At 45.4% G+C, this 26,428-nt stretch overlaps 3 protein-coding genes across 4 annotated transcripts in view; 1 reads left to right on the top strand and 2 right to left on the bottom strand.

Moving 5' to 3' along the window:
• DDB2 (damage specific DNA binding protein 2) overlaps nt 1-1,005 on the bottom strand; it is a 50,400-nt gene extending 49,395 nt beyond the window's left edge. Inside the window, exon 1 of the mRNA XM_074543116.1 lies at nt 552-1,005. The gene's annotated coding sequence lies outside the window, so the exon portion shown is untranslated. The remainder of the gene's footprint in view (nt 1-551) is intronic.
• A 446-nt stretch (nt 1,006-1,451) lies between these two features.
• ARFGAP2 (ARF GTPase activating protein 2) lies at nt 1,452-10,958 on the top strand. 2 transcript variants are annotated; one of them, XM_074543112.1, is made up of 17 exons: nt 1,452-1,587; nt 1,832-1,950; nt 2,847-2,919; nt 3,427-3,558; nt 3,648-3,728; nt 4,526-4,628; nt 5,212-5,268; nt 5,816-5,860; nt 6,954-7,006; nt 7,348-7,484; nt 8,034-8,165; nt 8,638-8,766; nt 8,846-8,974; nt 9,359-9,485; nt 9,603-9,693; nt 9,796-9,914; nt 10,328-10,958. In XM_074543112.1, the coding sequence occupies exons 1-17, from the start codon at nt 1,516-1,518 to the stop codon at nt 10,346-10,348; spliced, it is 1,620 nt and encodes a 539-aa protein (XP_074399213.1). In that variant the 5' UTR covers nt 1,452-1,515; the 3' UTR covers nt 10,349-10,958. The 2 variants fall into 2 exon arrangements, with proteins under 2 accessions (XP_074399213.1, XP_005480130.2); XM_005480073.3 differs by lacking the exon at nt 5,816-5,860.
• Nucleotides 10,959-11,576: 618 nt separating this feature from the next.
• CSTPP1 (centriolar satellite-associated tubulin polyglutamylase complex regulator 1) overlaps nt 11,577-26,428 on the bottom strand; it is a 79,592-nt gene continuing 64,740 nt past the window's right edge. Inside the window, exons 4-9 of the mRNA XM_026794617.2 lie at nt 26,079-26,163; nt 21,076-21,161; nt 18,468-18,663; nt 16,667-16,776; nt 13,567-13,630; nt 11,577-13,064 (exon numbers count right to left, since the gene is read on the bottom strand). Coding sequence (XP_026650418.2) covers nt 12,884-13,064; nt 13,567-13,630; nt 16,667-16,776; nt 18,468-18,663; nt 21,076-21,161; nt 26,079-26,163 — 722 coding nt within the window. The 3' untranslated portion in view covers nt 11,577-12,883. The remainder of the gene's footprint in view (nt 13,065-13,566; nt 13,631-16,666; nt 16,777-18,467; nt 18,664-21,075; nt 21,162-26,078; nt 26,164-26,428) is intronic.

Here is a 26,428-nt window from a genome sequence, read left to right as displayed (position 1 = left end):
TTTTTTTCCCCTTAAAAACTCTGTTGCTCCTGATTGCATCTCTATGTCCCAATACTTTATGTATCTTCCTAAGATCATGGGTCCTAGGTTCCCATTGCCAGGAATTCTATTGTCTACCTTAACGTCTGTGGAAATGAGTGAAGAAAGCCTTTAAGTTTAAACTAAAAGTTGTCTTGTCCAGATATTAGTACATTTAATAGTTTCTTTTAGTGACAAGATGGTGCTGCAGAGCAACCTCTTTTCAGAGGTAAAGAAATCCCAATGCATTCCATCTCTGTAGTACCATGCTACTGATTAACTTTTGTTGTTATTCTCATCCTCCTGAACCTCTCATTGCTCTGCAGTCACTTTTTTTCTTTTTTTTTCTTTTTTGCTAAAACATGAAGTGGACTATATGCACTTCTAGCTCACAGCACAACCATATTTTTTCTATTTTTCTTACATTATAACTGAATGACTTTCTAGCCAATACCCTACTGTTTCTAGGCAGGTAACACAGCAGTATTAAGGGCCCTGACATAATTTTTGCTCTGAAGTAACAGCTTCCCTACCTTGATTACTGGCTCATGATTCCTTGATTACTGCATAGCCAAGTAAGAGCTTCTCGAGAAGTCTCCCCTGATTAAATCAGGGCTATGAAGATGGAGAAGAGCCTGAAGGGGAAGCCATACCAGGTGTGGATGAAGTCACTTGGTCTTTCAGCCTGGAGGAAATTGAAGGGACCTCATCCCTCATCATGGTTTTCCATATCCTCACAAGGGGAAGTGTAGGGGCAGGTACTGATCTCTTCTCTTTAATGACCACTATCAGGCTTGAGTTGTCAGTGGAGATTTAGGTTTGATATGAGAAAAGTGTTTGGGTGTTTGGACACTGGAACAGGCTGCCCAGGGAAGCGGTCACAGCACAAGCTTGGCAGAGCTCAAGAAATGTTATTACAATGTTCTCAGGCACATGGCATGACTCTTAGGGATATCCTGTGCAGGGCCAGGAGTTGGACTCGGTGATCTATGTGGGTGCCTTCCAACTCAGGACATTCTGTGGTTCTGTAAATCATTTCCAAATCCCCGTTCGTTGTGCCCAGTGCCCTGAGGCTGGCTGCCGGAGCAGGTGATGCTGCAAACGCTGCTCTGAGATGACCCACGGCAGGCACGGGCCCAGTGCTATTCTAAAGCTCCCCTGTCTCGGTCCGGGCCCGCAGCGGCCCCCAAAGCACAGTCCTGGGCCACGAAAGCGCTGCGAGCTCACGGGGCTCTCGGGGCGTGCAAAGCCCAATATGTGCGCACAGTGATGCCATGACCCCCACGAGGCGTGCAGCCGGCAGCTGGAGCAGCGGCCGGGGGGACCCGGAGCTGGCGCTGCCCCACACCCCGGGAGCGGAGGGACCTCGCTCTCCTCTCGCCCTTCACACCCACGGACGCGCCGGCGGGCCGGCCCAGCACGGCTCTACCGCGGCCGCGGCGCCGATTGGGCCCGGCCGGCTGCCGTCGCCGCGGGGGTGTCTGGGAAGGAGAGATCATGGCGGCGGAGCCGAGCAAGACGGAGATCCAGACTCTCTTCAAGCGGCTTCGGGCAGCGCCGGCCAACAAGGTAGCGGGGAGTGGCCGGGGTCCGCCGGACTGTCTGTGCCGGGCTGTTGCTCTGCGGCCGCGGCCTGCGCTCCGACTGGGCCCCGGCGGGCTGCGGGCCGCGCTGCGGCGGCTGTTGGGGCGGCCGGGCAGGGGCCCTTGGGGAGCGCCTGGGCAGAGCGGCCGGGGCCGCCGAGCTGTGGCAGGGGGTGGCGGAGCGGCAGAGCCGTCGTTTAAACCTGGCTGTCCCTCTGCCTTCGCTTTAGTCGTGCTTCGACTGCGGCGCCAAGAACCCGAGCTGGGCCAGTATCACCTACGGGGTCTTCCTGTGCATCGACTGCTCCGGCGTCCACAGGTCCCTGGGCGTACACCTCAGCTTCATCAGGTGCGTGGGGAGCGCTGCCGCCGGCTCGCCTGGAGCAGCCACCCCGCCCCGGGTGGGGGCACGCAGGGATCGGGAGGGAAGCCTTATCGCCGAGCCATCTCCTCGGGGGTTACGGGGCTTGCGTGCGGGAGGTTCTGGGTCACTCAGCACTTCCAAAATGGAGTTTCCAAAGCACCTCAAGTGGAACGTCGACATGTTGCTTTCGCTACCCTTGCAGAAACGTTATTTGGACTGGCATTTTAGGAAGAGAGACGCGAGAGGGGTGCGTGAATCTCGCCAGTAAGGCAGCAGAGTGGTGTACATAATTTTTCGTTATGCTGAGGAAGGCAAAAGGAGGAATATTGTTTAATCTTTTTGGTATCAGCCTAATGGGAAAGATGGTGTTGGCTTTTCAGCCTACTTCTTGTTTTCACTACTTGCAAAAATTAGCGTTTTGAGTTAAGAGAACTGTGACCTTTACTTGTTAGGAGAGAAGTTGAGTAACTGGTATGAGACACTCTGTGTCCCTTAGCTTTACTTGGACGTAGTCTCGGTTGCTTTGTCACGTGTTTTGGCCTAACCTGAGGGACGGGCTGAATATGAGTCTCTCATGTTGTGGCAAGATCACATGTAGAACGAAAGTTCTTGGCTGTGCTTTCCTAGCTCAAGCTCTGCCCTCTAAACAAGCAGTACAAGGGAGAGAGCCTCAAAATTTGGATAAAAGCTGGTCTTTTTCCTCACTTTAAAAGTTGAAATTAATTTTTTGGAGGAGCAAAGAAACTCCCGAGATGTTCTTTCCACTTTTGCCTCCTGCACTTTGGAATAGTAGTGAGATATCTCACCATTTTAGGCCAGAGCTCAGTTTTGCATTTGGTTTGCCTGGTCTTTATTAATAGAAATAATTGGTTCTCACACAGGTCCACAGAGTTGGATTCTAACTGGAACTGGTTCCAGCTGAGGTGTATGCAAGTGGGCAGTAATGCCAACGCGGTGAGGAGCCTCTGTAGGCATTTTGCTTGCTTTCCCTCTTGCTAATCCACATCCTCTGTTTCTTGGTTTTTTTTTTCCTTTGTGTGGCTTTCTTGGTACCAGTGTGACCTGAAATGTGTAATGAAGGGGGGAATTTGTCAAGTGTGCTTGGACATCAGACTGTGACCTTTGCATGTGTTGTTTTCAGATGTCTCATTTTTTTTCACCTCATTTAAATGAGAGGCATAGCCTTCTTAAATGATAGAAGTTAACAACAGTGATCAGTTTGAAAGCTCATGCTCAGCTTTGTGACTCAGAATCATCTCTCTGTAGAGAAGGAAGATGATTTTCATATGCCCCTGGAGTGAGATTTCTTGTAGAAAGCTGCTCAATGAATGGTTAGTTTATGCTGTGTTCTCAGATTTTCATCCTCTGTGTCTGGGAAGTTTTCTTTTCCTGTTGAGTTTGTCTAGTACTTGCTGAAGTATGATCTAGCAGTCAGGAGACTGAATATTCCTCTCTTTTCAGACTGCTTTCTTCCGCCAGCACGGCTGTACCACCACAGATGCCAATGCTAAATATAACAGTCGAGCTGCCCAGATGTACAGGGAGAAGATCCGGCAGCTGGCAAGTGCTGCCATGGCCAAGTACGGCACTGAGGTAGGTCTGAGAGCTCTGGAGTGCTACATGGGGAGTGCTGGATGCTGACTCTTGGAGGATACCTTCTTGTTACCCTCTCCTCTCTTTAGTTGCTTATAGATGGACTGAGTGGAGCCCCTGGGCACTCCCCTGAGAAGAGTGATGCTGATTTCTTCATGGAGCACACACAGGTGAGAAGAGCTGGCTAAACCAGGCAGCCTTAGCAGCTCTCCAATAGCCAGCTGTTCAGCCAGGAGCGGTCCCACTTAGCTTGGAAGACTCTAAATTGTATAATTAATCAGTAGTAATGTGGAGGAAGTCAGATTCAGTCATCTGCCTGGGACATAGTCACAGATCTGAACAATCCCTGTAATATCCATGTCCTTTGTTTTTGAGACCATCTTTCATTTCAAGAACTCAAAGCTACCACCTATGCCCTGGAAGATGCTTTGTGTGTTGTGTTAATGCTTAGTTTCTTTGTACAGTTAAAGCAAGGATTAGCAAAGCTATTACTTTGAACTTCTGGTTTAGAGGAAACTTTTCAATCCTGGTAAACTGGATTTGGGCAACTGCACCATGCCAGGCAGACTTTCTCAGGTAATGCCAGAATTGGCTGTATGGCAAATAGAGACAGTGGAAGTGGAAGTGGAGCTGAATTTTTTCCAGGAAAACTCATTCACGCTTTCTCAAGATTTAAACTTGTTTCCTTTCATCTGGGAAGTCCTTACATTAGCCAGCTTGTCAAATGATTCTGTCATTCCTCCTGGCCTTACATTCAGCTTAGCTTCCTTTTGGTTGTTTTCATTTTTGTCCCGCTAAGGGAATGTGGACTTGTCCATATGTTATGTTCAAGGAAGGCATGGTCTGAAGTTTGGAATAAGTTTCCTTTGGCCTAAAATTGAGTACAGGTCACTAAACCTGTAGTAAATCCTGGATTGTTTGGTTCATTTGTCTTCTGGAAGTAACTAGAATGAGTATCTCCTTGCAGTCTTCCAGTACCTGGGATGTAGCAGATGCTAGCCAGAATCCTGCACAGTCTTCTCCAGAGATGGAAAAAGCAGCAAAGTCACCAGAAGGCAGTGAAGTTTCAAGTGAGTTCTTTACTGAATAATTTTTCCAAGAACCTGCCCTCATTTCCAGGAGAATACAGTTCTGTACCACTGTTGGAAGGGCTGAACTTATCCTTTGGTTCAGGCCTGAAGGAGTGGAAGTTCTGCACGCTCTTATGATGTTTAGTTAAATTAGTGGAGACTTCTAAAAACACTGCTCCATTTGGGCTCAGTTCCCCGCCTTCAGACGTTATTTGTCTAAACATTGTTCTCTACCCCTTGAATTTGCTGGGTCTGAAAATTACATAGGACAGAAAAATTTCTAGGGTGACGGACAAGGAAACCAAGAGCCTGGGGGCATAGCTGTAATTTGTAACAGCTTTGTATATTTCCCTGCAGATTGTTTGCTTTCTTGTACTGTGTTAAGAACACTGCAGAAGGAATAATTTGCTCTGTGGAGACCTAAAGTTGTTTTGCTTGTGAAATTGCGTATTTCAAGCAGTAACTGGATTTATATGTGGGTGCAGAGGAGCTAGGAGAGATGTAGTGCAGCTGTGAACATACTGGAAAGAAAAGGGTTGAGAATCAATCTGCTGAATGTTCTCTTCTGGTTTTGTGCCCGCAGATCCCAGCCAAGGTCCATCTATTGACTTGTTGAGCACATCTCCTAAGGCTCCTCTAGGTAAGACTCTTCACTCTCAGATCAGTCTTGCTCTTAGACCCACTGCTCAGTAGTAAGCTCAGTGAAGTTGGAAACAATGAGCCAGTTTCCAGAGTGCCTAAACAAGCTTATCTCCCTGTTGAGCCAGTAGTTAGGATGTTCCTGAAGCCCAAAACCAAGTCAGTTTTCTGGAGGTTTCCTCCTCATTTGGATAATTGAGTTCAAAGCTGTTGCTTTCCCAAAAGCACGTTTTCCTGGTTTTGAGCTTTGGACAAAACTTGCCACTTTCATATCTAGGACTTGGGTGATCAGGGCCACGTGGCTGTTTTTTTTTTATTTGTTTCCCTACAGAACCTTTGGAGGCAAATGAATTTTTAGTTTTCAGAATAATAGGGATTTGTATCTCATTCTCCCCTGCCATTACTATCCTGGCTGCACACAGAACATCTAGCTGGAGCTTCTTCACTTATTGAGAGCGTGCTCCTAGCCCACAGTGGGTTCATTCTGGGTGGAAAGCCTGTGTCCTCAAGTGTCTGTTCATTCCCCATGTTTTACGTCTCTTCCTCAGACATGTCCATGTATCTGTCAGCACAAGGGGCCGCTCCTGCTGGAGGTAACTGGCTAACAGCTGGCCTGCGCTGGCTGCTTGTGACAGCTCTGCTTGCCCCTCCTGAGATTCTGCCTTCAATTCTAACTTTAGCTTCCTGTGCTTACAGAGAGAGAACAAGACAAAGCTTATATTGTTGTATTGAGATCTAAACCAGATATGTCGTATCTGTAAAGAGACTGTATTAACATTTCTGTTAAATGTTTCCTGAAATATAAAAATCTCCAAACATAAACCCAAACAACCTCAATTCAAGTGTTAGGAACAGCAAGTGGAAAACAGTTTCAGATAGTGTGAATGTTTTGAATCCCCTTTTTTAAAAAGACTTATTATAAGACTAGAAAATATAAAAGAAAATGTGTCAAGAATAATTTATGGGCTAACAAAAGTCATGTGGCTGTAGAAAGTCAGGAGACACACACACACACATGCACACAAATAAAAGCCCAAAAAGGGCAGTAAAAGATTTTGGACTTACCTCTAGGAAGCTGGAAAATGCTTTGGGCAGTCCCTCTCTGCTTTGTTCTTAGACTTCCCCAGACATCTGCTGCTTGGCTGGCCCTTGTCTGGTTTTACAAGTGTGGCATGCCCTCAAGAGTGACAAGTGCAAGGTGTTGGGGAACCTGTTGCTTTTACAGCTTGCTGCACTTTAGGTCCATTTGTTTTTGTATGTTCATGTAAACACAACTTGAGAGTTCTTGCTGCTTTGTCCCTAAGGCATTGGTGAGACTCTGACCTCCACATGCCTCTGAAGCTGCATTTTCTTGAATTTGTGTATGAGATAAACCTACTCTTTCTCTAACTACCCTTATACCTGCTGTGTAACACTCAGAGGAGATATTCACAGTTCTTAATTCAATTATAAGTTGCTCCAGAAATGGACATGCTTCTTTAGGCTACCAGCCTGCAACTGGTGGAGCTTCTACGTGCATCTTTCTTGCCTGGGTGAAATCGCCCAGGCTTTTGATATGAAGATGCATGGTGTGCCCTGGACGCTACTGCAGCTGAACTGTGGTGGATGTTCATGTGGGTTGCTGTCTAATTTTGGCCTCTTAAATTAATTCCCATCTGCTTATTTGCTGCTTCCCTCCTTTTGCAGAACTTAAATCCTCCCTCATTGGAAAGAAGAAGCCAGGAGCTGCCAAGAAAGGGGTATGTCTGAGCTCTTTTATGGAGGGGAGGTCAAGCATGTCTTGCATTTCTGCTGTCCTTTCCCTGATTCTTGCTTTCTGCTTAACAAAGCTGTAGAGATCTGCTTTGGGGAAAGGAGACCTTAAGCAGCCTGTATATTACTGCAGAAAAAAATTATCAGTACTGGTTGTGGTCTGAAGCATATGTGGTTGATCTCTAAGTGCTGGCCACTGATGGATTAACTCTTGGGTGATAGGGAGACTGAAAGCCTCACTGGTGCAGCAAGAAGTAGGATTCAGGTTTTCTTCTACAATGAACAATCTAAGATGAAGAATTCACAGGATTTTGTTCTTGTTTTTAAGCTGGGTGCAAAAAAAGGTCTTGGAGCCCAGAAAGTCAGCAGCCAGAGCTTCAGTGAGATTGAGCGGCAAGCCCAGGTGGCAGAACAGCTGAGGGAGCAGCAGGCAGTGGAGTCCAGGAAACAAGCCGAGGAGTCCATGTAAGTGCCTTGTTTGGGATGGGTACCTTCCACACCTAAGGCAGAAGTAGTGTGAGGTTAATGCTGTTCACCCCAGGACCACCAAATGTGACTAGAGAACATAATGCATGAGAGGAAGAGCAGTAGCTGTACGCCAGTTATGGCCCTTGCAGAAGGGCACAGGTTATACTGCTGTATTTTATTCAAATTAGCGTTCCTGGAAGAGCGTAGGGAGCAGGTACTTCTGTATTGTGTGTTTCTGTTCACCTTTGGACGGAACTGAAAATGCCAAAGGCTGAACTGGATGGATCATTCTGGATGCAGGGGTGGAGAAGACAGACACTGTGATGCTTACAGTAAGGAAATCATGGTTAGCCAAAGAAGACTTGAATCCCAGCAGAGGGTGATGGCAAAACGAGCAATAGCTTTTGTGCAAGGATTTTTGGCTGAGCTGCTGTGAAAAGTGGCTGTTTTGAAGGGTGGTTGGGGTTACTTAATCACTTGTTCTTCTACAACACGGGCTGCGAGGGAGGGTAATGAGCTGGCACCAACCGTGGCTCTTTCCCTTAGAGTCACCTCAATGCGACTGGCTTATCAGGAACTGCAGCTTGATCGGAAGAAGGAAGAGAAGAAACTCCAGAACCTCGAAGGGAAGAAACGTGAACAAGCAGAGAGGCTGGGCATGGGATTGGTATCCAGAAGGTACTTGGCTGTAGATGGCATAGTATAGATAGGTGTCTTGGAAGTACCCTGCTCAGGAAAAGTTTCTTGAAGTCAGTAGTTTGCTCTTGTAATAGATAAGGAGATGAATTAAAGTGCTCATATGCTGTTCTCTGAAAAGGCTTTGGGCCCCAGAAGGAATAGGGACTCAGTTCAAAGGTTCTAGTTCTCTTTGAGCTTCCCCACAGATGTGTGTGGCCTGTCAGTGTCTAGCACTAGAGCCCTGCTGCTTGACAGGTGTCCCCGTGCAGGATCCTTCCTTTAAGAAGATAGCTCAAGACTTCTGAAGGAGCATAGATAAGTGGTGAAGGAGGCTGACATCCCCCAGTTCTCCCTCAAAACTTATGTTACCTGCCCTGCCTGTGAAGGCCAGATTCAGCTTTGAGGCAGACTGGTTGTAGGGACTGGATGCTGTCAGACCCATCAGCCCTGACTCTGCCTGTTTGTTGTGCAGTTCTGTTTCACACTCGGTGATGTCTGAGATGCAAGTAATTGAACAAGAGACGCCGCTGGTAGCAAAATCTTCCCGCTCCCAGCTGGACTTGTTTGAAGATGGTGGTAGCTTCACATCCGGACCCCCCAAGTAAGACTCAGCTTTAGTGTAGTCTTTGCTTATTCCTGAATTTTATGTCTGGCATAAATGACCTATTTTTGGTACCTAGGTACAAATACAGTCCCTTCTCATTCGAAGATGCGTTTGGCTCACGATGGGAAACGGACTCTTCATGGGGTATGGACAAAGAGGAGGAACCGGAGGTGACCGTTTCCAGCATTCGGCCGGTCTCAGAGAGGTAAAGTGTTTGCCACTGCTAGTGTACCTTGTGCCCTTGTCTAGGGGACAGAGGGTAAGTGTGGGAGCTGTGGCACAGATGCTGCTGTAGCAGGAGCCTCGTGCTGTAGAAAATGACTTGCACAGGCACAAACAAGCCCAAGAAAAAAGGCCTTGAGTGAAAGGGCCTCGGACACTTCTTTGCCTGTCATGTCTGTAAGTTTATACAGCCTTTGTGGTTGTTGAGTGCTGAGACACCCACCTGAGATGGGGAGAGGAGAGCCCCAATGAAACTAACACTTAAGGATGACTTGCTTTCCTTTGGTTAGATGAGGTCTGAGACAGAAGTCTTGATTCTTTACTGTGCTGGTGAGCTTAATCTGAGATTCTCCTCTTGTTTCCTCAGACCCACCAGTAGGCGGGAGATTGAGAACAGGCCATCCATGGTGGAATCCAATGAAGCTCGGCAGAAGTTTGCTGGGGCTAAAGCTATCTCTTCAGATATGTTTTTCGGGCGGGAGGCAGATGCTGAGGTAGATGCATTCCACAGTGCTTACACTGGTACAGCTCTGGCTTTACCTCCTCCTGTTTGCTCAGGTCCTACTTTGTTCCCTTCCTATACAACATTTTTGTTTTGTTTTCTGCTGCAGTATGAAGCCAGATCCCGATTGCAGCAGCTCTCAGGCAGCAGTGCCATCAGCTCCGCAGACCTGTTTGGAGAGGCTGACAATGTGCACTCAGGTTTGTTAGCACTCAGTGGGTTGAGCAAGGCCTAAACTGGAGGGGATGAGGGTGCTTTCTGGAGCTGAGGGACTCTGGGCTAACTCCTCCTGATTCTTGTAGGTGGTGTGTCTATTGGAAATGTCCTGCCTGCAGCTGACATTGCACAATTCAAGCAAGGAGTGAAATCAGTTGCCGGCAAGATGGCTGTCCTGGCCAATGGGGTGATGAACTCCCTTCAGGTGAGTTGACGTTATGGCAACTTGAGAAAGGCTGTTGTCACGTTCAGGGGCTTTCACCATAATCTGGCTTCCATTGGAATTATCACTATCTTCTCATATTATGTGGGAAGTCCCAGGTAGACACCTGTCTTTTGTAGCTGTTGACTGCTGTACAATAGCTGAGCAATTGCAGGGGGCTAGTGAACTTGGCAAGCCTTACCCTCCTGCTGCACAGGACACCTTGTCATGTCAGATACACCTTCTCCCACAAATTCTAGAAGTCAAGGTCATTTTACCTTCTGCCTTTGTACAGTATCCTGTCTAGATAACCTCACACTGCATTAAAATACCAAACCCCCCAGTTTCTTGTTATTTGTCTCTGGATTTTGCACAAAGGTGTTGTAGCAAGGTGTCTCTGTCTGTTTCCTCCCTAGGATCGTTATGGTTCATATTGATGACCCAGGGACTGCAATGGGAAGCCAGCAAGAGGCACTGATGCCACCTTTGCCTGGAGTAAACTCTACAGGATTGTCTTATTTGTCTGGGTTGGGTGGGGAGGGGAGAAGGTAAGCGGAGGGGGTCAGGACATGGCTGTGCCCAGGATGCTTTCTAATATTTCTGGATTCCACTCTATTAAAATTCAATGTGCCCTCATACCCACTGCTATCTACTAGCCAGTGGAGACAGGCCTTCTTACAGGGTTAACCTCATTCCTGTAAAAGATATGACAGGAACTCCTGGGCTGCCCTCATCAGTGCTCCCGTCCTTCTTTGGCCCATACCTTAGCTCACCAAGTGACAGAGAAAAGGGGAATGCTATTTTTCTGAACATCATATGACATGACTGTTTTTTGTTCTGATCACTGCTCCCAATCCATGGTGCTGTGGAGTCCTCTGTATTTGCAGGGTTTGCCTTTTGCTGTGATCTAGTCCTTTTTACTGTCTTCTAAACCAACATATATGAATGCGGGGAAAAAAAAAAATCAAATCAAAGATTATTTTTTTAGCTTCTAACTACATCATCAGCAAAAAAGGCCCAGGTAAAGAAGTAAAGAAATTCACTGGATCCCTGGTTTATTTTGTTGCCCAGATCAAAGTACTGAGCCTCTGACTTAACCATGAGATGTTTCAGTGATGATGTTTCATCCTGTTTAGTTTAGTCTCTGGTTTTAACAGGAGTGCTTTTCTCTTCCTTGGACTGTGGTGTTGAGGACTAGGTAGTAAGAAGAAGGGTGGGAAAGGGCTTGTTACACACTGTTAGCAAAAGAGAGGCTGGGGCTCTTTGTTCTGGAGCCTTCTGTCTGTGACTGGGAAGAGGCTGGCACGGGTTTCACCTCTCCCGTCCAGCTGAGGGGCTGCAGCAGCTGCTCAGCTACTCTGTGCTGATGTTTCACTTTGGTGGGGCATGAGGGGGATAAGGGTTGGGTCTTCCTGACGCAGTTGTGTCAAATGTCACAATACCCACGGCAGGCTGAGGCTGCAGGGAGCAGTGGTGTGGCTGCCCTCTGGCTGCAGGGTGTGATGGCAGTCCAGGCACTCAGGGGTTGGGCCGGCACCTTCCCCGGCCGAGGGGAGGGGTTCCTGGGGCCCTGAAGATGCCGGGGCCCTCCACTGGTCCTGCCCACCTGATACCGCCCCTCTGAGGAAGGGCTGGGGCAGCCCAGAAGACCCAAGACGCAGCAGAGGCCTGACACAGCGTGCTTTATTGCCAGGCTGTCACAGCCACTCACCAAGCTGGGAGAGAATGCACAGAGAATAAATAATTTAACTTACAATAAATAAATAACCCTGCTGGCACCCTGCTACAAGCTTTGGGTTACCAGCCCTGGTGGCCTGTGCTGTAGCACTTTATGACTAGGAGGAGCAAGGAGGCTCCCAAAGCATGAGAAACAAGTTCCCCCCAAAATAACGAGGGTCTGTGCAAGCTGGGGTGCAGGAGCTGTGCCAGACAAAGCGTTTGGGTCTATGGAGGTTTAAACTGCTGAGTTGGTTGCCATTAATGCAATGTGATGCTACTTATTTTTGTAGTTTTAAGGGCTACACTGCTGCTCCAACAATACCAATATTTACAAAAAATCCCAGTTTTATCTCATTTGATGACTGCTTCCTTTTCCCTTAGTGCTTCTGCCCACCTAGCCCCAGTAGGTGCTCTATATGCTTGCAAACCATACGACCTGTGGCCAAGGAATTTAACAACCCTATCCCTCTTCTCCAAATCCTCTGAAATTCACTTTTCCAAATGACCATAATGTGCTGTTAGAGGGATGGGGAGACCTCACTGAAGGGCACTTAGTACAGCAGTGGAGCCAGACCAGCACCATGCAGTACTTACTGCAATCTAGCTTATTTGCTGTATTTGCTTTGGCAAGTCTTGGACGCATGGAGGAGAAAGCACAAAGCAGAGACAGGTTGCATGGCAATATCTAAGCATCCCTTTCTTCTAGGAACTTCAGGAATTTCCTTACCTTTGATCATATGCAGATGCAGCTTTACTGGGAATAATAATGGAACACAAGTGCAGAGCTGCTGCTGGTGATTTAACCATTCTGTTATCTGGGCCAAATCTGAGCAGAGCTACACAACAGATCACTGGCAAGCGGCCTGTACTAGCACTCCCGCGGCTTCAGCACCTGCTGAACTGCGGAGCTGGGAGGGAGCGCCCCGGTGAGAGCAAACCCTCACCGGCTGGTTCCAAGCGGTGGCAGAGCTGATGGCTGCTGGCTTGTCTTGCCTGCCAGCAGGGGGAAGCATAACTGTAGCTGTAAATGGCTTCTGCAGAGGCACTATTCCTGCACGGATTTGGAGCTGAGAAAAAGGCAAGTTGTTCCTGGGAAGAGATGGGTGAACCCAGCACTGGGGATTAGCACAGCAACACACACTGCTGATATAGACAGAACCCACTGTTAGAGCAGATGCTCTGGGAGGAGATGCTGTTCCTCCGGTGGCTTCTGGAGAAGCCCAAGATGGGAATGGTCCCCACCCTCACAACCTTCAATTTTCAGAGGAGTCTGTCTCTTCATTGGAGCCTTCACTCTCAGCATCCATTTTTCGACGATGGTGTAGAGGTTTCCAAGGTGAGTTAATCCGGGGTGAATTACGAGCTGGCATATTTGCTGTGTCTGCACTGGAGCTGGCAGGACCAGAGACAGAAAGCCCTGAAACCTGAGCTACCCTGAAAGAGAAAAGACATATGCTAAACAGCATGTTGCAAAAGCTTCTACTGCAGCACTCTTGGAGTGAACTCTGGGAGAAAGACTTAAAACTAGCACAGGGATGGAAAGATGTTCATGGCACAGAGGGGTAACACGTTGTACCTCCCAGACTCACTACGCAAATCTTCTATTTAAACATATCTGGGCTGATCTTGTTCCTGCCAACACTCCTACTTTTCACCATCCAAACAAAATTTCCCTGTTCATTAGAGAATGCTGCTTCCTCTAGATCCCTCTTTGAGTTACACTCTTCCCCTCTGCTTTTGAAGACTTTTGTAAGGATTTTGTTAACTGCATTGAGGCGCCACAAAGAAAGAAGCTCTTCCTGTTCAGGTTGCTCTTTTAGCTCCTCTATTGTTTTGTAGTAGAGCAGAGGAATAAGACAGTACTTTATTCCACTCTTCTTTAGCATGCTACCTTTATTCTGTAGCTTTACCTCCTAGTTTACACAATTCCACTTACAATTTTTCAATTTCCTGATCCATGGCAGGGTCCAGAAACAAGTCTCCTTTATCTGGCAGAGCCCCTGGGGAAAAAAACACCCAATGAAAGTATCAGCAGAGTTAGGCTATTGATTCTTCAAGAAAATGTTCAAGCCATAGCAGCAACCTAAATCTGGCCTGCAAGACAGAAAACACTTTTTTCCTTATACCTCTTAGAGAAATGGCTGCAATGTTGAGGATCATAGACAGATAAAGAATGATGATCCATTTGCTGTGTCTTTCATACATGCTATAGCTGAGCTCATACTAAACTGGAGGCAGTCTCAGTAGCCCCACTGCCTACAGCCCTGAGGATTGGCAGTACAAAAGGAGAGTACTGACTGTCAGGGAGATGGCAATCTATCAGCTTTGGGCCTTTGTTCATTGCCCAGTGTAGCCACCAATACCGCATGTAACACATGTGGTGTTAGTGCCACAGCCTGAAACATGCACTATACCACCCAAGGTTATTTATGTTTTTGTGCCACCTGCCTTTCTTGTGGCCTCCTGGTCTTAGGGATCAAAACACTCCACAGATTTAAGGCTTTTGCTTTCCTTGCAACTTGGGAAAGTCAGGCCTGACTCTTGCACATTGCCTACAGGAGTTAAATGTGGATGAACTGTGCTCTAACACTGCTTGAGTGTGTGAGCATAGAAGTCTGGGCCAGCGCTTGGGTACACTCTCAGTGTAAGATCAACATGCTCATGCTCCTTTTCACTTTAGAAACCCTACTCCAGATGAAGGACATGATATAGTTTAGGACTGGAACTGCTCATTGATAATCCTTGCTCTTCTCTGAAAACAGTGGAACCTTAGCAGAGCCAGAAAGGAAGATGGGGCTCTTAGGAAAGCCCTCCTTCCTAATTGTTTAACAAACTCCACCTTGTATAGGGGTCATGGGAGAGTGTGATCAGCCAGCACAGAAATTACAGAGAACAGCACAGAGATTGCCTACCAGAGCCTGGAGAGTACCACTGCACACCAGGGCAGAAACTCTATTTGATAATCTATACCAACAGTACAGTGAGGAATGCTCTTTCTAAGGTTCTTCAGGAGACTTGGGTGCTACACTCAATACCTTTGGGAAGGGGCTTTGAATTCCTCATGGGAGCACAAATACGTTTGCTGGCTCTGATACCTTGCTCTTGCAGGAGAGGCTGGAGAGCCACAGAGGCAGGCTGGCAGCAGTCATCAAAAATGTAGCAATGAGTGCCTGAAAACTAAAGTAAATTTAGACCAGAACCAATTTCCCCATTTATTTGGGTTCTGGTCTACTCCTCCTGTAAATGAACTGCAAAACAGTGTCAGGAGATCCAAGGAAGTGTCCCAGTCTGCTTCTTTTTGTGTGCTCAATTAAAAGAATAAATTACTAAAGCTTATTTCTGTAGTTGCAGAGTGCACAGCAAAGTCTTTAGGGCACAGGATTTACTTAGGAGAGTTGATAAATGGCACTTGAAGAATTCACAAATCAACATTGACAGGAGATACACTACAGATTCCAGTCTGCCTGGCACACTCAACAGCACTGCCCCAGCCTGAGCAAGCTGCTTTAATCTCTATCTCTGTTCCTCAAGAGGAACTGCTGGCTTTGTGAGACCAAAACCTCCTCTGCCTGAAACTGCTCTCGCTGAAGGGTTTTGGGGAGCTTGTGATCCCCTACAGACCAAAGTGTATTGAAATCACCCTTCAGGAGACATTAAAAGACACCAGGAAAAGAATCCTCCTTTCCTTGCCAAAAACGCTAGCACCTGTCAGACTTGTGGTTGCTGCCCCTCCTCTGAGAGAGGCCTCAGCAGGATCTGGCAGAGGGCCAGAGGACAGGCCTACATTAATGGAAATGAAAACCCACTCACTTTGTAGATGGCACAATGGAGGCTGTGGGCAGGATTTTTTTTTCTTCTCGTCTGTTTTCTTTATGCTTGACTAGAAGTGGATTTCATAGGGCAAAGGAAAAAAAGATTTTGCTTGCTGCCATCCGGGCATCACCTTCCTCCCAGTGAATACACTGCTTTCTAAGCCTGTTTTCAGAGGGGATTGCAGGGGTGTATTCATGCACCTTTGATATATAATCTGCCCTGCCCCAGAGGAACATGAGCAGTTTAAATGGTTTGCTGTAAGAAGGGGCTCAGCCAGGGAAGACACTTTTACTGTAGGATGGCACACACCTGTGCAAAAGAAGCAGCGCTTAGGCAAGGTACACCTTTTCACTGAGTTTTGTCTTTGCAATTAGGGACTGGCAGATACTCAGGCCCAGAAGAAGAGGAAGAGGACACTTACCCAAAGACAGACAGAGTCATCTACCCTTAATGGCCAGGTGATTTGTTGAATGAAGATGAGTGTTTGGGAACACCCCACACACAGCCCTCCCTTCCTGCTCCTGCCATTTAAATTTATCTCCTGGATACAGTCTTGTCAAATAGAAAAGCCATTTCTATTCCTCTTTGTGGGAGGAGGAAGAGCACAAGCAAGGCATATGGGGGAAATATGAAACTGTGGGTGAATTATGGATGGATTACATACTGTCCTTGGCCAATGTAACACTGCTTCCCTGCTCCAAGCCAGAACAACATAGACACAAGCAGTGAGATGCTGGTTGGTAATCCCTGTGGTTCCCACAGCAGTGTGGTACAGATTTTTGTAGCAGTTTATGTTTTATGATCAGATTTTCAGCAGGCCACAGATAGCTGCTAGCAAGATCACACTGCCTTGAGGGAAGATGGGGAAGAGCTGGGAAAGACTGGGCTTTTAATCTTTTAGCCAAGGAGGCACCAGAGGTTTTCCATTAGGTGTGCCTTCTTTCCTTACAGATGAGAGCAGCCATTTAAAATCTGCACGAGCACAAAGGGCTAAAACATAGGATGGCACCTCAACTCAGTAAGCCTTGAGGAAGCTCCAAGCTTCAGGCAGACAGTAAGGCACAGTGTTATGTTTTTAAAGTTAATCCAGCAACAAAAATATTAAAAACTTCCCCTCACTCTCCTCCTGACAGTGTAAAATATGGTTTATAATTAGACATGAAATTCCACAAAAATACAAAATGACTGAAAATCTAGAGCTATGTCATTTAGAGAAGTCTTACCTAGGGCTCGATTGATGCCCTGATCCTTTGCAAGAGCCATAAGGAATCCATAGAAGGTCATTCTCTGCACGCTACTCAGCATTTCCTTCACAAGAGCAGAAGGTGGGCAGCTAGGAAAAGAGAAACAGAGGTCATCTTGTCTTCTAAATTATAATCTTTTTTTTCTAAGACCAGCTCAAAGTCGAGAAATAAACCCTTTCACCTGGTCTAACACTGTAAGGTTGCCCTGACTCAGTTTAAAATGAAGAGCCACCAGATTGCTTATTGAGCACTGGATCTGCTCCCCATTTGCTAAGCAAGACCTTTGCCTGGGGGACATCCGGGGAGCAGTCTTACCTGTCTTCATTCCAAGGACAGTGAGAAAAGCCTAGATTCACTCAGAGACATACACATCCCAACTCAGCATGTTTTGCCCTCTGGGAAAAATCCTCCTGGGAAATACTTGCTTTCAGAAGTCAATAAACTTTCCAAGAAGTGTTAAGTTTGGAAAGGACTAAGACCACTAAGTCCAGTGGCTAATGGAGCACTGCCGTGTTCACCACTAAACCATGTTCCTAACTGCCACATCTACACATTTTTGAACACTTTCAGCGATGCTGTTATCACACTATTATCAGTGATAGTCATCCAAGGGGCAAGAAAACGTCTCCAATGACAGCCTAAATATGTCAGAGAACACTATTCAGGTGAGGACTAAATTAGCATATCCCCTTCTTCTACACTCATCTTAGTCCCTGGTCCTGAGTTCTAAGCAGTATCTCCATGGTGATTCTTGCTTTTGATCAATACTCCTTGAAGGATTTCACGCCAAATCAAACTGCCTCATAAAGAGGAAGTGTTGAACAGTCAATGGTGTAGTGGTACCCGTGGGAGATGTGGGGGTGGGCTGGTGATCCCTCAGGCAGAAGTGGTTACCAAAGCCTGAGTATTGAACTACTACATGAAAGGCTAGGAATGGCTTCCCTCGTAGTGCTGTGCAAAGCCTGACCTACCAGATGGACCCACAGTACTCTTCCCATCTGAAGTTCTCAGGACATACAGGAAATGTAGAGTTTTTCTTGCTTAAAAGAACAAAACAACCCATGAAGTCCATGCTTAGATATTTATAGCACTGGACAGCAGTTCAGCAGTAATTTTGTGGATCAGAAATCTGGATTTGGAAGCCTAAAGAAAAATCAGGTGGAACTTGTTATGAGTTATTGTCCTGAGTTATTTTGTGCTTCTAGACCATGACCTTCTAGGAAGGCGAAGTTTCTTGCAATTAGTGAGAAGATGATCAAAGTATCTGTCAAAGCTATACAGTAAAGTCTGGTGTTGCTCCACCCTCTGCTGAACTAAAGCCAGTCTTGTGCCTGGATCTGTAGCTGGAAACCAGCTCCAACACAGGCTCAGGTACAGACAGTGTGAACTCTCCTAGGTACTAAGGCTTCACACTCCATCCACCCATTGGGCTCTTTCAACTCCCAAGAATGCAACTGCACTTGTTTATCCCCTCTAGCAAACTCATGATGGATCTCTCCTTGATGAAAGTGTCAATGCAGAAATGAGATGGAGAGCAGAGACCCAAATCCATCTATTACTTCAAGAATCAGTTCAAACCCTATGTTTCTTTGGTCCATGAAATTGTTTCTCTCATCTGGTTAAAACTGTTCAGCTATGATGTTTCCCTTCATACCTCTTCAGTGAGAGCCATGTGGGAATATCAGCTTGTTCAAAGGCCTCTCTTTCTTCACAGTTCCAACCTTACAAAGAGTCTCCAGAGACAGAGCCTTCAAATTTGTATTTTAGACTCCATTCATACCTGTATTTTGATCTGTCACACAAGGACTCCAGGCACTGGTAGAACAGAGATGCCTCTACTCCTTCAAGTGGGTTGCAGTCATTTGGGGGCTGGCGCTGCCGATGTTGCCCAGAGGATGATGTCGGCACAATCACAGTATTTGGATTCTTACCAGCCAGCAGATCTTGATAAATGGCAGCCACACTTTCCAGGAACTCTAAAAGAACAGAAAGCTGTTTAAAACTCAGCGCTGTAACCAGCAAAGCATCCTCCTGACCTACCAGACTGTGGCTTAAACTGTTGTTCTGTGTTGTACATAGCACTAACTGGAAATAAACACAACTCCACAGCATCCTGCATGTCCAGAACAGATATTATGCATGCCCATGCAGCCATTTCCATAGAAGTTGCTATCTTCTTCTTCTTCTTAGGATGATTATGAGACGTCACTCACTCTGTTGAGAAGATTCATCTCAAGGGAACAAAGGCTAGCGAGCACACTAATAAAACAGTGAAGTGTGAAAGCTAATGTAAAACACAGAACTAATTTGTGAAGTCTAAAATGTTTTCCTTCTCCACCTCTTGCCACTGATTTAGAACTCATGCAAGTTGGGCGCAAACTACATTGAACTGCAACAGGAGGAAAGGGAAGCATGTTAGTTAGGGCTGCAGGCCATATATCAGCTTGCCTCCATGCTGCTCCAAAGTAAATATAACACAGGATCTAGAAGAAGGGCCAGGGCAGGTCAGGCTAGAGTTGGCAGAAAGCCTCTCCCCAGGCTCCTCATACTACCCACTGTTTACTGCAGGAATCTAATTTTAAACAAGCTTGTTTATGGATGTGGTCAGCAGTTTACAAATCTAGATTCCATTTGGAGAGGTTTGCATGTGTGTGGGTTGGTGGGAGAGTGCACGACAGGCTGCGTGTGTGCACTGTGCCTGGGTGAGCAGGACAGGGATCTCTGAGAGTGTGTACACAAGAATGAGCTTGTCAGGACTCCAGTGGCATTTAAGTTCCAAGTGAATGCAAGTGCAATGCTGTGCATGAGGTGGGTGGAGAGGAAAGTCAGGAGTCAGCAGGCCCTGAGGCTGTGCTGAGGTTCTGCAGCTCAATGGAAATATTTGTTATATCAGAGAAAACTTTCCAAACACATTTTCTGTCCCTGACTAAAGGCATTACAAGCCTGGTTCTGCTCAAAATCACCATTTTGAACTGTTTTTTTACAATAAGGTCTCATCGATAAAATTGTGATATGTACAGCGGAGTTACAAGGGAAGAACATACAGAGAAGTATTGAGAAAAAGAGATTTTTTTATTAGGGATAGCAGCAGACTCCTAACTGCTAGAAAGATGGGAACTCACAGATTAGATCAGATCAGAAGGCCACCCAAGTTTACTCTCTGACCATAGATTATGCTCACAACAGCTTCCAGCCAGTGTTTATGTGCATCCAAACCTGGCCCGTTTTGCCTGGTCGAGGACAATTGTGAGCTACGTCCATCAGAGGGAGCCATTTCAGTGTGAGTGCACAGAAATCCATGAGCTTTCAGTTAAAAAGTGCTGTGTGCCAGGAGATGAGAAAGTGGCACGCCAGCCAGTGCTTGGGAGCACACCTAATATCTATTCGCCCTTTTTTTGTCCTGAATGAGATTCTCCTTCCTCAATCACAATTTAGAGGGGCTAGGGCAACAGGACAATGTATTTTAAAGCAGTCTCCCCATAGAGGACAAGCACCTGAATGCTCATCCAAGTTTCTCCACCTTGTCTCCTGAAGTTTAAAAATACCTGGGGATTTTACAGATGTATATGTGTGGGGGTGAGCATGAGGAAATACACACACACAGACCAGTATTATTTGATTTGTACTTTTCCTGCCAAGAATTTTAGAAGTATCCTATCTTGTTAAAACTCAGACTGAGGAAGTGGGTTAGAATACAATAAATAACCAACAATGTGAAGACTATTCATATGGATTATCTGTTCCTTTTGCTTTCCAACTAGGGGGTCTAGTGGTTCTTCACAGGACAGGTGTCAAATCTGCGCAATTCTTTGCCAAAAGGTGTGGAGGTTACAATTTTATGTGATTTCAAGGGGAGGCTAGAGAAGTTCTTGGGAGTGGAGTCCACTGAGGGTTCCTAAACTCATGGGAATTATACCCAGTTCAGAAACCAGTTCATAGTTGAGCAAATATTAAGGGGAAGAATTATATCCATTTGTCCAGCTGCTTTTCCTTTAAAGGCACCAGCTGGTGGGATTTTCCTATGCTGTATCCAGCAGGATTGAATATTTTCCTTAAAGAAAGGGAAAAAAATGTTCCTAGTAAAAGCTAATTGTTAGCTGTTAACATAGTCTAGATAAAGCTGGAAATTCATGTCTCAAGGCCAAGACAAATAAATTCATCAGACATAGCAGTTGTGGGTGTGTCGGTATTCACAACAATTTGGCATCTCCTCATTAAGTCTCCTAATCTCTTGACATCTGTGATGCTTTTCATCAGTAGAGTCCATTAGCTATAGATTTTCTTTGAAAAAACCATATCCTTTCAAGTTTCAAAAAAGTGCAAAGACTGGGAAGCTGTAAAGTTGTAATTCTACAAGTGGGAGAAGTCAACAGGTTCTCAGAATTTACCTGAGTAGTAGAACTGGATCTGGAAAGCAAAGAGGAAATCAGAAAAAGACATCAGGCAATCCATTGCATCATCCATCAGCACAATCCTATGATAAGATGAGAGAAACAGTTTAGCATTTACAAAAACACTGAAGTCTGTAACCAGGAACCCCAGACCTTGAGGAAGTGCAGCCAAGGAACTATGGGCAACTGAGGATTGCTAGTGGCCCAGTATAAGAAGTTAGGAGAGAGAAACGGGAACACCCATTGCTGCATGGATGTGGATGCCCTAATATCAATTGAAGGCAGCTTAAGAACCTGAAGCAAGGAGAAGATCCTGAATGTCAGTCACACACTTCAGCTACAGTGTGAACAGAGCAGTGTGACATTCAAAGCCTGGTGGACATGATGGAACAGTGGTACAAAACCTGCAAGGCTGGTTCACATGGTTACACAGAATTGTAAAATATCCTCAGTTGGAAGGGATCAACAAAGCTCATCAAAGTTCAGTTTCTGACTAAATGTGACTACAGACAGGACAGTTACACAAGCAGTAAACTGGTGTAAGCAGAATGAGACTCATGCTATTCCTCTGTATATGAGACTTCATCAAACTGGGACATATTTCAGATTCATAAAGGTCACAACAGTTGCAATTCACCATCTATACTCAAACAAACTCTACTTGACTACAGAGGAAATAACATTGCACCAACATTCAGCTTCCTAACTGCACTTTGTGAACATCCTATCCTCCCTTCCTGATGAAAGAATCAGTCTCTTTTCATAATAGGTCTATCATTTGACTATCAAGTCAAATATCATGACAACTGAAGACTTCTTGGGCCAGGGACAGTCTTCTCTGTCCCTGCTAAATTGTTGGTGCATGTAGGGAGCTACATGCATCCCTATTTTGAAGCATATTCAATATGGAAAATACCAGCCATAGGCCATAAACATGAAATATAAGTGATAGCAAAGTCCAGCTCTTCCTTTCAGGGAAAAAACCTGTGGATTTCAGGGCAAAAATGAAAACAAAAACAATACTCTGGTCACTGCCACCACTACCTAAGGATAAAAAGGTCAGTTGCTGAAGTGGGGAAAATCAAACTCATCTAATCAATGACAGCTTAGACTGTAAAACAGAAGAAAATACTCCACTTTGATGGGAAAAAAAACAGAGTATTAAGGCAATGCTAAAGAAAGGCAACTGATATTTCTTTTCAACTGCATCTAGGTCTACTGAACCTGTACAGTCAGCATCTGGTATACTGTGCCATATGGGTATTGCCAAGTTCATTACAGCCAAAGTATGGGTCATCCAATAGGGCCCTTCTGAACACAGGGCCAGATGCAATCTGCACACCAACTCTTGCAGCATCAATTGTCTAAACACATTGCTGGAGAAACACTGCTCTGTCTCATGTAAAAGACTTCAGGGAGCTGTGTGGGAGGCTGACCTAGAAGAACATAGGATCTTGCAAGACTTCCCTGCCACTCAGACCAGTTCTGTTCACTGTGGCAAAATCAAACATGTAGAGCAGCTTGAATTAATTATCTCAAAGAAGAAAGACTGGGGCTAAGAGGGTCCCCAGGAGAAAAGCCAGTATTTAAAACAAAACCCTTTGAAGATGTCAAAGTGCTTCTGATTTATTTATTACATTCCAGAAGCCTCCTCTCCTCCTGTCTAAAGAAGCAGTAGCTTCAGTTCTTAATTCTCACTAATAAGCATGTTACTGAGATTGTCAGTGGCCACATCAAGGAAATGGCTTTGAAGCTGGCAGGCAGAGCATCTTCATCTCTCAGGCAAAACTGCTCAGCGACTGGCATTTCCAACCACTATTTAAGCACTGGAAATGCAATTGGCCACATCACTGATGAGCTGCACTCCCTCCTTTGAAATGATGGTTTGTCTCCCTGATACCCTCAAAGCACCGAAGCTTTCTTCTCAAAGATGCAGGAAAACAACAGTGGAGAGTGGTTTTACATATTTGTTATGCAGAGAGACAATATTATATCACCTTCCTAACAAGAAACTCATTTCACTTGTTAAATCTAAAACTGTGGTCAATGGCATTGCTCTGCAGCACCAACTTCCAGTCTCTTACTTAGAGGAGGGCATGAGAAGGTAGGCAGAAGTATGAGAATTTGCTGGACAGTTTTTGCTATTAAAGACAGCAAGGAGCCTCTGAGGAAGCCTGTAGAGCACATATGTGACAGAGGAGCATCTAAATAGAAGCAGGTGCACTCTGGTGCTGGGTTACTGACTCCGCTTGGCCCAGGCTTTGCACGCCGGAAATGTTGAGAAGTCTTTAAATCCAATACAATCATTTATAAGGAGATTGACTGCAGCTGGCAATTCCACCACACAGCCAGCTGAGTAAGCACTCAAGGAAGTTGAGAGAGCATTATATGCAACATATCTGCACCTCTTCCTTGAAATATCTGGTAAGGAGAAAAACCTAGCTATGGACTGTAACATAGACAGCAGGACCAAAATTGAGGACAAAATCTGAAAGTATGACCTGCAACTCATAAGAGTTCCTCTGGTATCTCATATTTCAAGGGATTTTTTTTTTCTTGTCCAAATTAAAATTCAAATCCTGAGGCCACAGATGTATTAAAAAAGTTAGTGGTTGGCACTCAGTGAATAACGAAAATCAAGGAGGAACTTTGGAAAGGACTGAAGAAAAATGCCTACACTTGAGGCATTCTGGTAGAGGGTACAGTGGTTTTTCAGGGGTCAAGTGGGTTTGGTTGGCAGGAAAGCCTTACTATTGTGCCAATTGAGAAACTTTATGGTCTCCTGATTGTGGTTAAAATCTCAGAAATCCAGACTAGACAGGATGTTCCCAGGACAAAACTCTAGACCAGGCAAGTTAAAAGGACTTTTACCATTTTCTGCTACCATTAAAGACACTGTCTTAAAGCCAGGCTGGCTCAAATGAGTTTTCAGAGGCTTGGTTTATTTACTGACACATGGAGGCAAAAATAAGCAAAACATGCAAAACATAACAAACAGTCTGCACTCTTAGGCAATCTTTTAATAATATGAGTACTGAACTGCAAGCCCCAGTTCCATTAGTATTGATCAGTGCAACACCAAATAAAACAGCATAGGAGCTGTGAACTACTGGGCTGTCACTATTCAAATGTGGGCAGTGAGTTTCTTGTGTTTCCCTTACAACAGAAAAATCAGTGCTCAGGTACAGATCTTAAAATCATGACAATAAACCAGAAAAAAAATTCCTTTACTTTCTGTCCTGCAAGTTCAAGATTCAGAAAGCCAAAAGGTGTCTCTGAAGATCAAAGGTACCTCTGTAAATTAAAGTCTTTAATCTGCTAATGGCTATAACCATTTGAAAAAAAAAATCCAAGAAATCTCAGATACACAGATATCCTAGTTCATATTTTGGGTATGGCTTCTGCACCAGGAGCAGGAAAATAGAGCTCTCTGATGTCATGTGAATAAAACCTGTATTGTTGTAGCCTCCATTCTAATGTTCTGACATATCCTGATCTTAGTCCTATTGTTTGTTATCACAGCATAGCAACAGCTCCTGCATGAGTGGGCTGCACCGTGCTGGGAGAGCACCTCAGTCACGCAGCACTCAGGCTACAGCTGGGACTGCCCTCTCCCCAGCACTATCAATGCAGGTCCTGCCTGTAGCACTCAATGTTCTGGCGACTCCTGCTGCTACTTTATTTAATTCTTTTCAGAAGAAAATTAGCAACAATTGGGGTGTGCAGAATGAAGAAGGAACAATGTCTGCAGGTTTGCATGTGACATTGGTGTTTTGCAAAGACTAGGTCAACTAGTGCTGTAAGAAAGTCTGCAGAGCTCACCCTTCTAACAGGCAGAGACCATGGAGGACAATGGGAAGTGTAGACCAGAAAAAGGACAAGAGCAACAGTTGTAAGCAAAGTGAAAAATGGTTTAGAAATATGACAAGTTTTATTAAAGTTGTTCAATTAGATTAGCTTGTTACAGAGCTAGCAACGTGCAAGTAAATCTCTAGCCAGCCAAAAGCAGGAGTAAGGTCAGCCCCACCTGAGCCTGTGTGCCTGTGACAGAGATCTCCTATCTCTCTAACACCTGCTCCCAAAGCCAGCTTGTCCGTCTCTACAGCACATGCACGACAGTGCAGCAGGCCCCTGAATGGGGCCTCTAGTTTACAGCAGCCTTGTGGACTGAATTCCTTGACACAAACATCACAACATGTGTAGATATACTGAAGTCTCCTTCATTTGCATGCACCATCACAAATTCCTGCTCAGTTCAGCTGGAGCCCTATGAAATACACACCAGCACATGGGACTGGTGCTTGTGTACCTCCATGAAAGGAAGCAGCAGATATATCTCTGCTACAGGGCTAGTGTTCTTTCTTACTCTGGCACTGGGTGACAAGCAACTGAACAGATGTGTGTACCTTATTACATTTTCCATATCAGATAGTTAATAATCAGCTGCCTGGGCTGGACTGGAATCAGCAAGCACCATCAGTAAAATACTCCATATCACATTATCAATGCCCTGAGCCAGCTATCTGCTTTTTGCCTTGTCTAGATTAAAATAAAATTTCAAACAGATTAGCTGCCATGTTCCTACCAAACATACTTTAAAACACTGGCAATCTTTCAGAGGTTAGTGTGTTTAAATGTTATCAACCATAGAAGCTGGGGCAAGGGGGAACACATTTGAGAATGGTAAACAGTATTTGAAATCAAGTTTAAAAAACATGTCAGTTAAAAACATATTGGCTAACATTCTTTTATCTGCAACTCATCTGAACACAGAGCCAACAGCAGCATTCTGCATTGATATTTCAGCCTTTGTATATCTTAAATATATACTCTTTCACATTGTTAGAGAAACACCCTGTTCTTAAACTCAAAAGATGGTGTCTCTTTTCCCCAAAACCTTTAAAGCTGAAGGTCCCTGTCCCTACCTTTACCCACAGGTCTAGTTCCTAAGTCCATGCATTTGGATTAATCTTGCCTTTAAAGAGAGAATGAGGACCCACCTTGCTGCTTTCTGAGTGAGTTCCATTGGGAAGTCAGGGCAGAGCAACTGCAGCAGGCAGTGGTATTCCTGTGCTGTCAGCAAATCTGCAGGAAAAGAGAGGTGAGAACATTGTAAGACTTTTATAGACTGTTCCCTCCCCTTGCTTCCTCTCTAGGAAAAAAGCCTCATATTCCCTTTACTCCCAATTCAAGTACTCTGAGTACTAAAGACAGTATAACTGTTCCCTAGACTTTCAGAGCTGGACTCTGAAATTGAAATGAAATGGAATTCCATTTCCAGCACCATCTGGAAGAGGCCTGATGAAGGGAAAATCCTATTATACAGGCTCCTGCAGAGAAACTGGTAACA

Source organism: Zonotrichia albicollis, chromosome 6 (genome assembly GCF_047830755.1).
Source record: "Zonotrichia albicollis isolate bZonAlb1 chromosome 6, bZonAlb1.hap1, whole genome shotgun sequence".
NCBI classification, from domain to species: Eukaryota; Metazoa; Chordata; class Aves; order Passeriformes; family Passerellidae; genus Zonotrichia; species Zonotrichia albicollis.
Note: the sequence above shows the minus strand (reverse complement) of the source record. Positions and strands in the feature narration are given on the sequence as shown.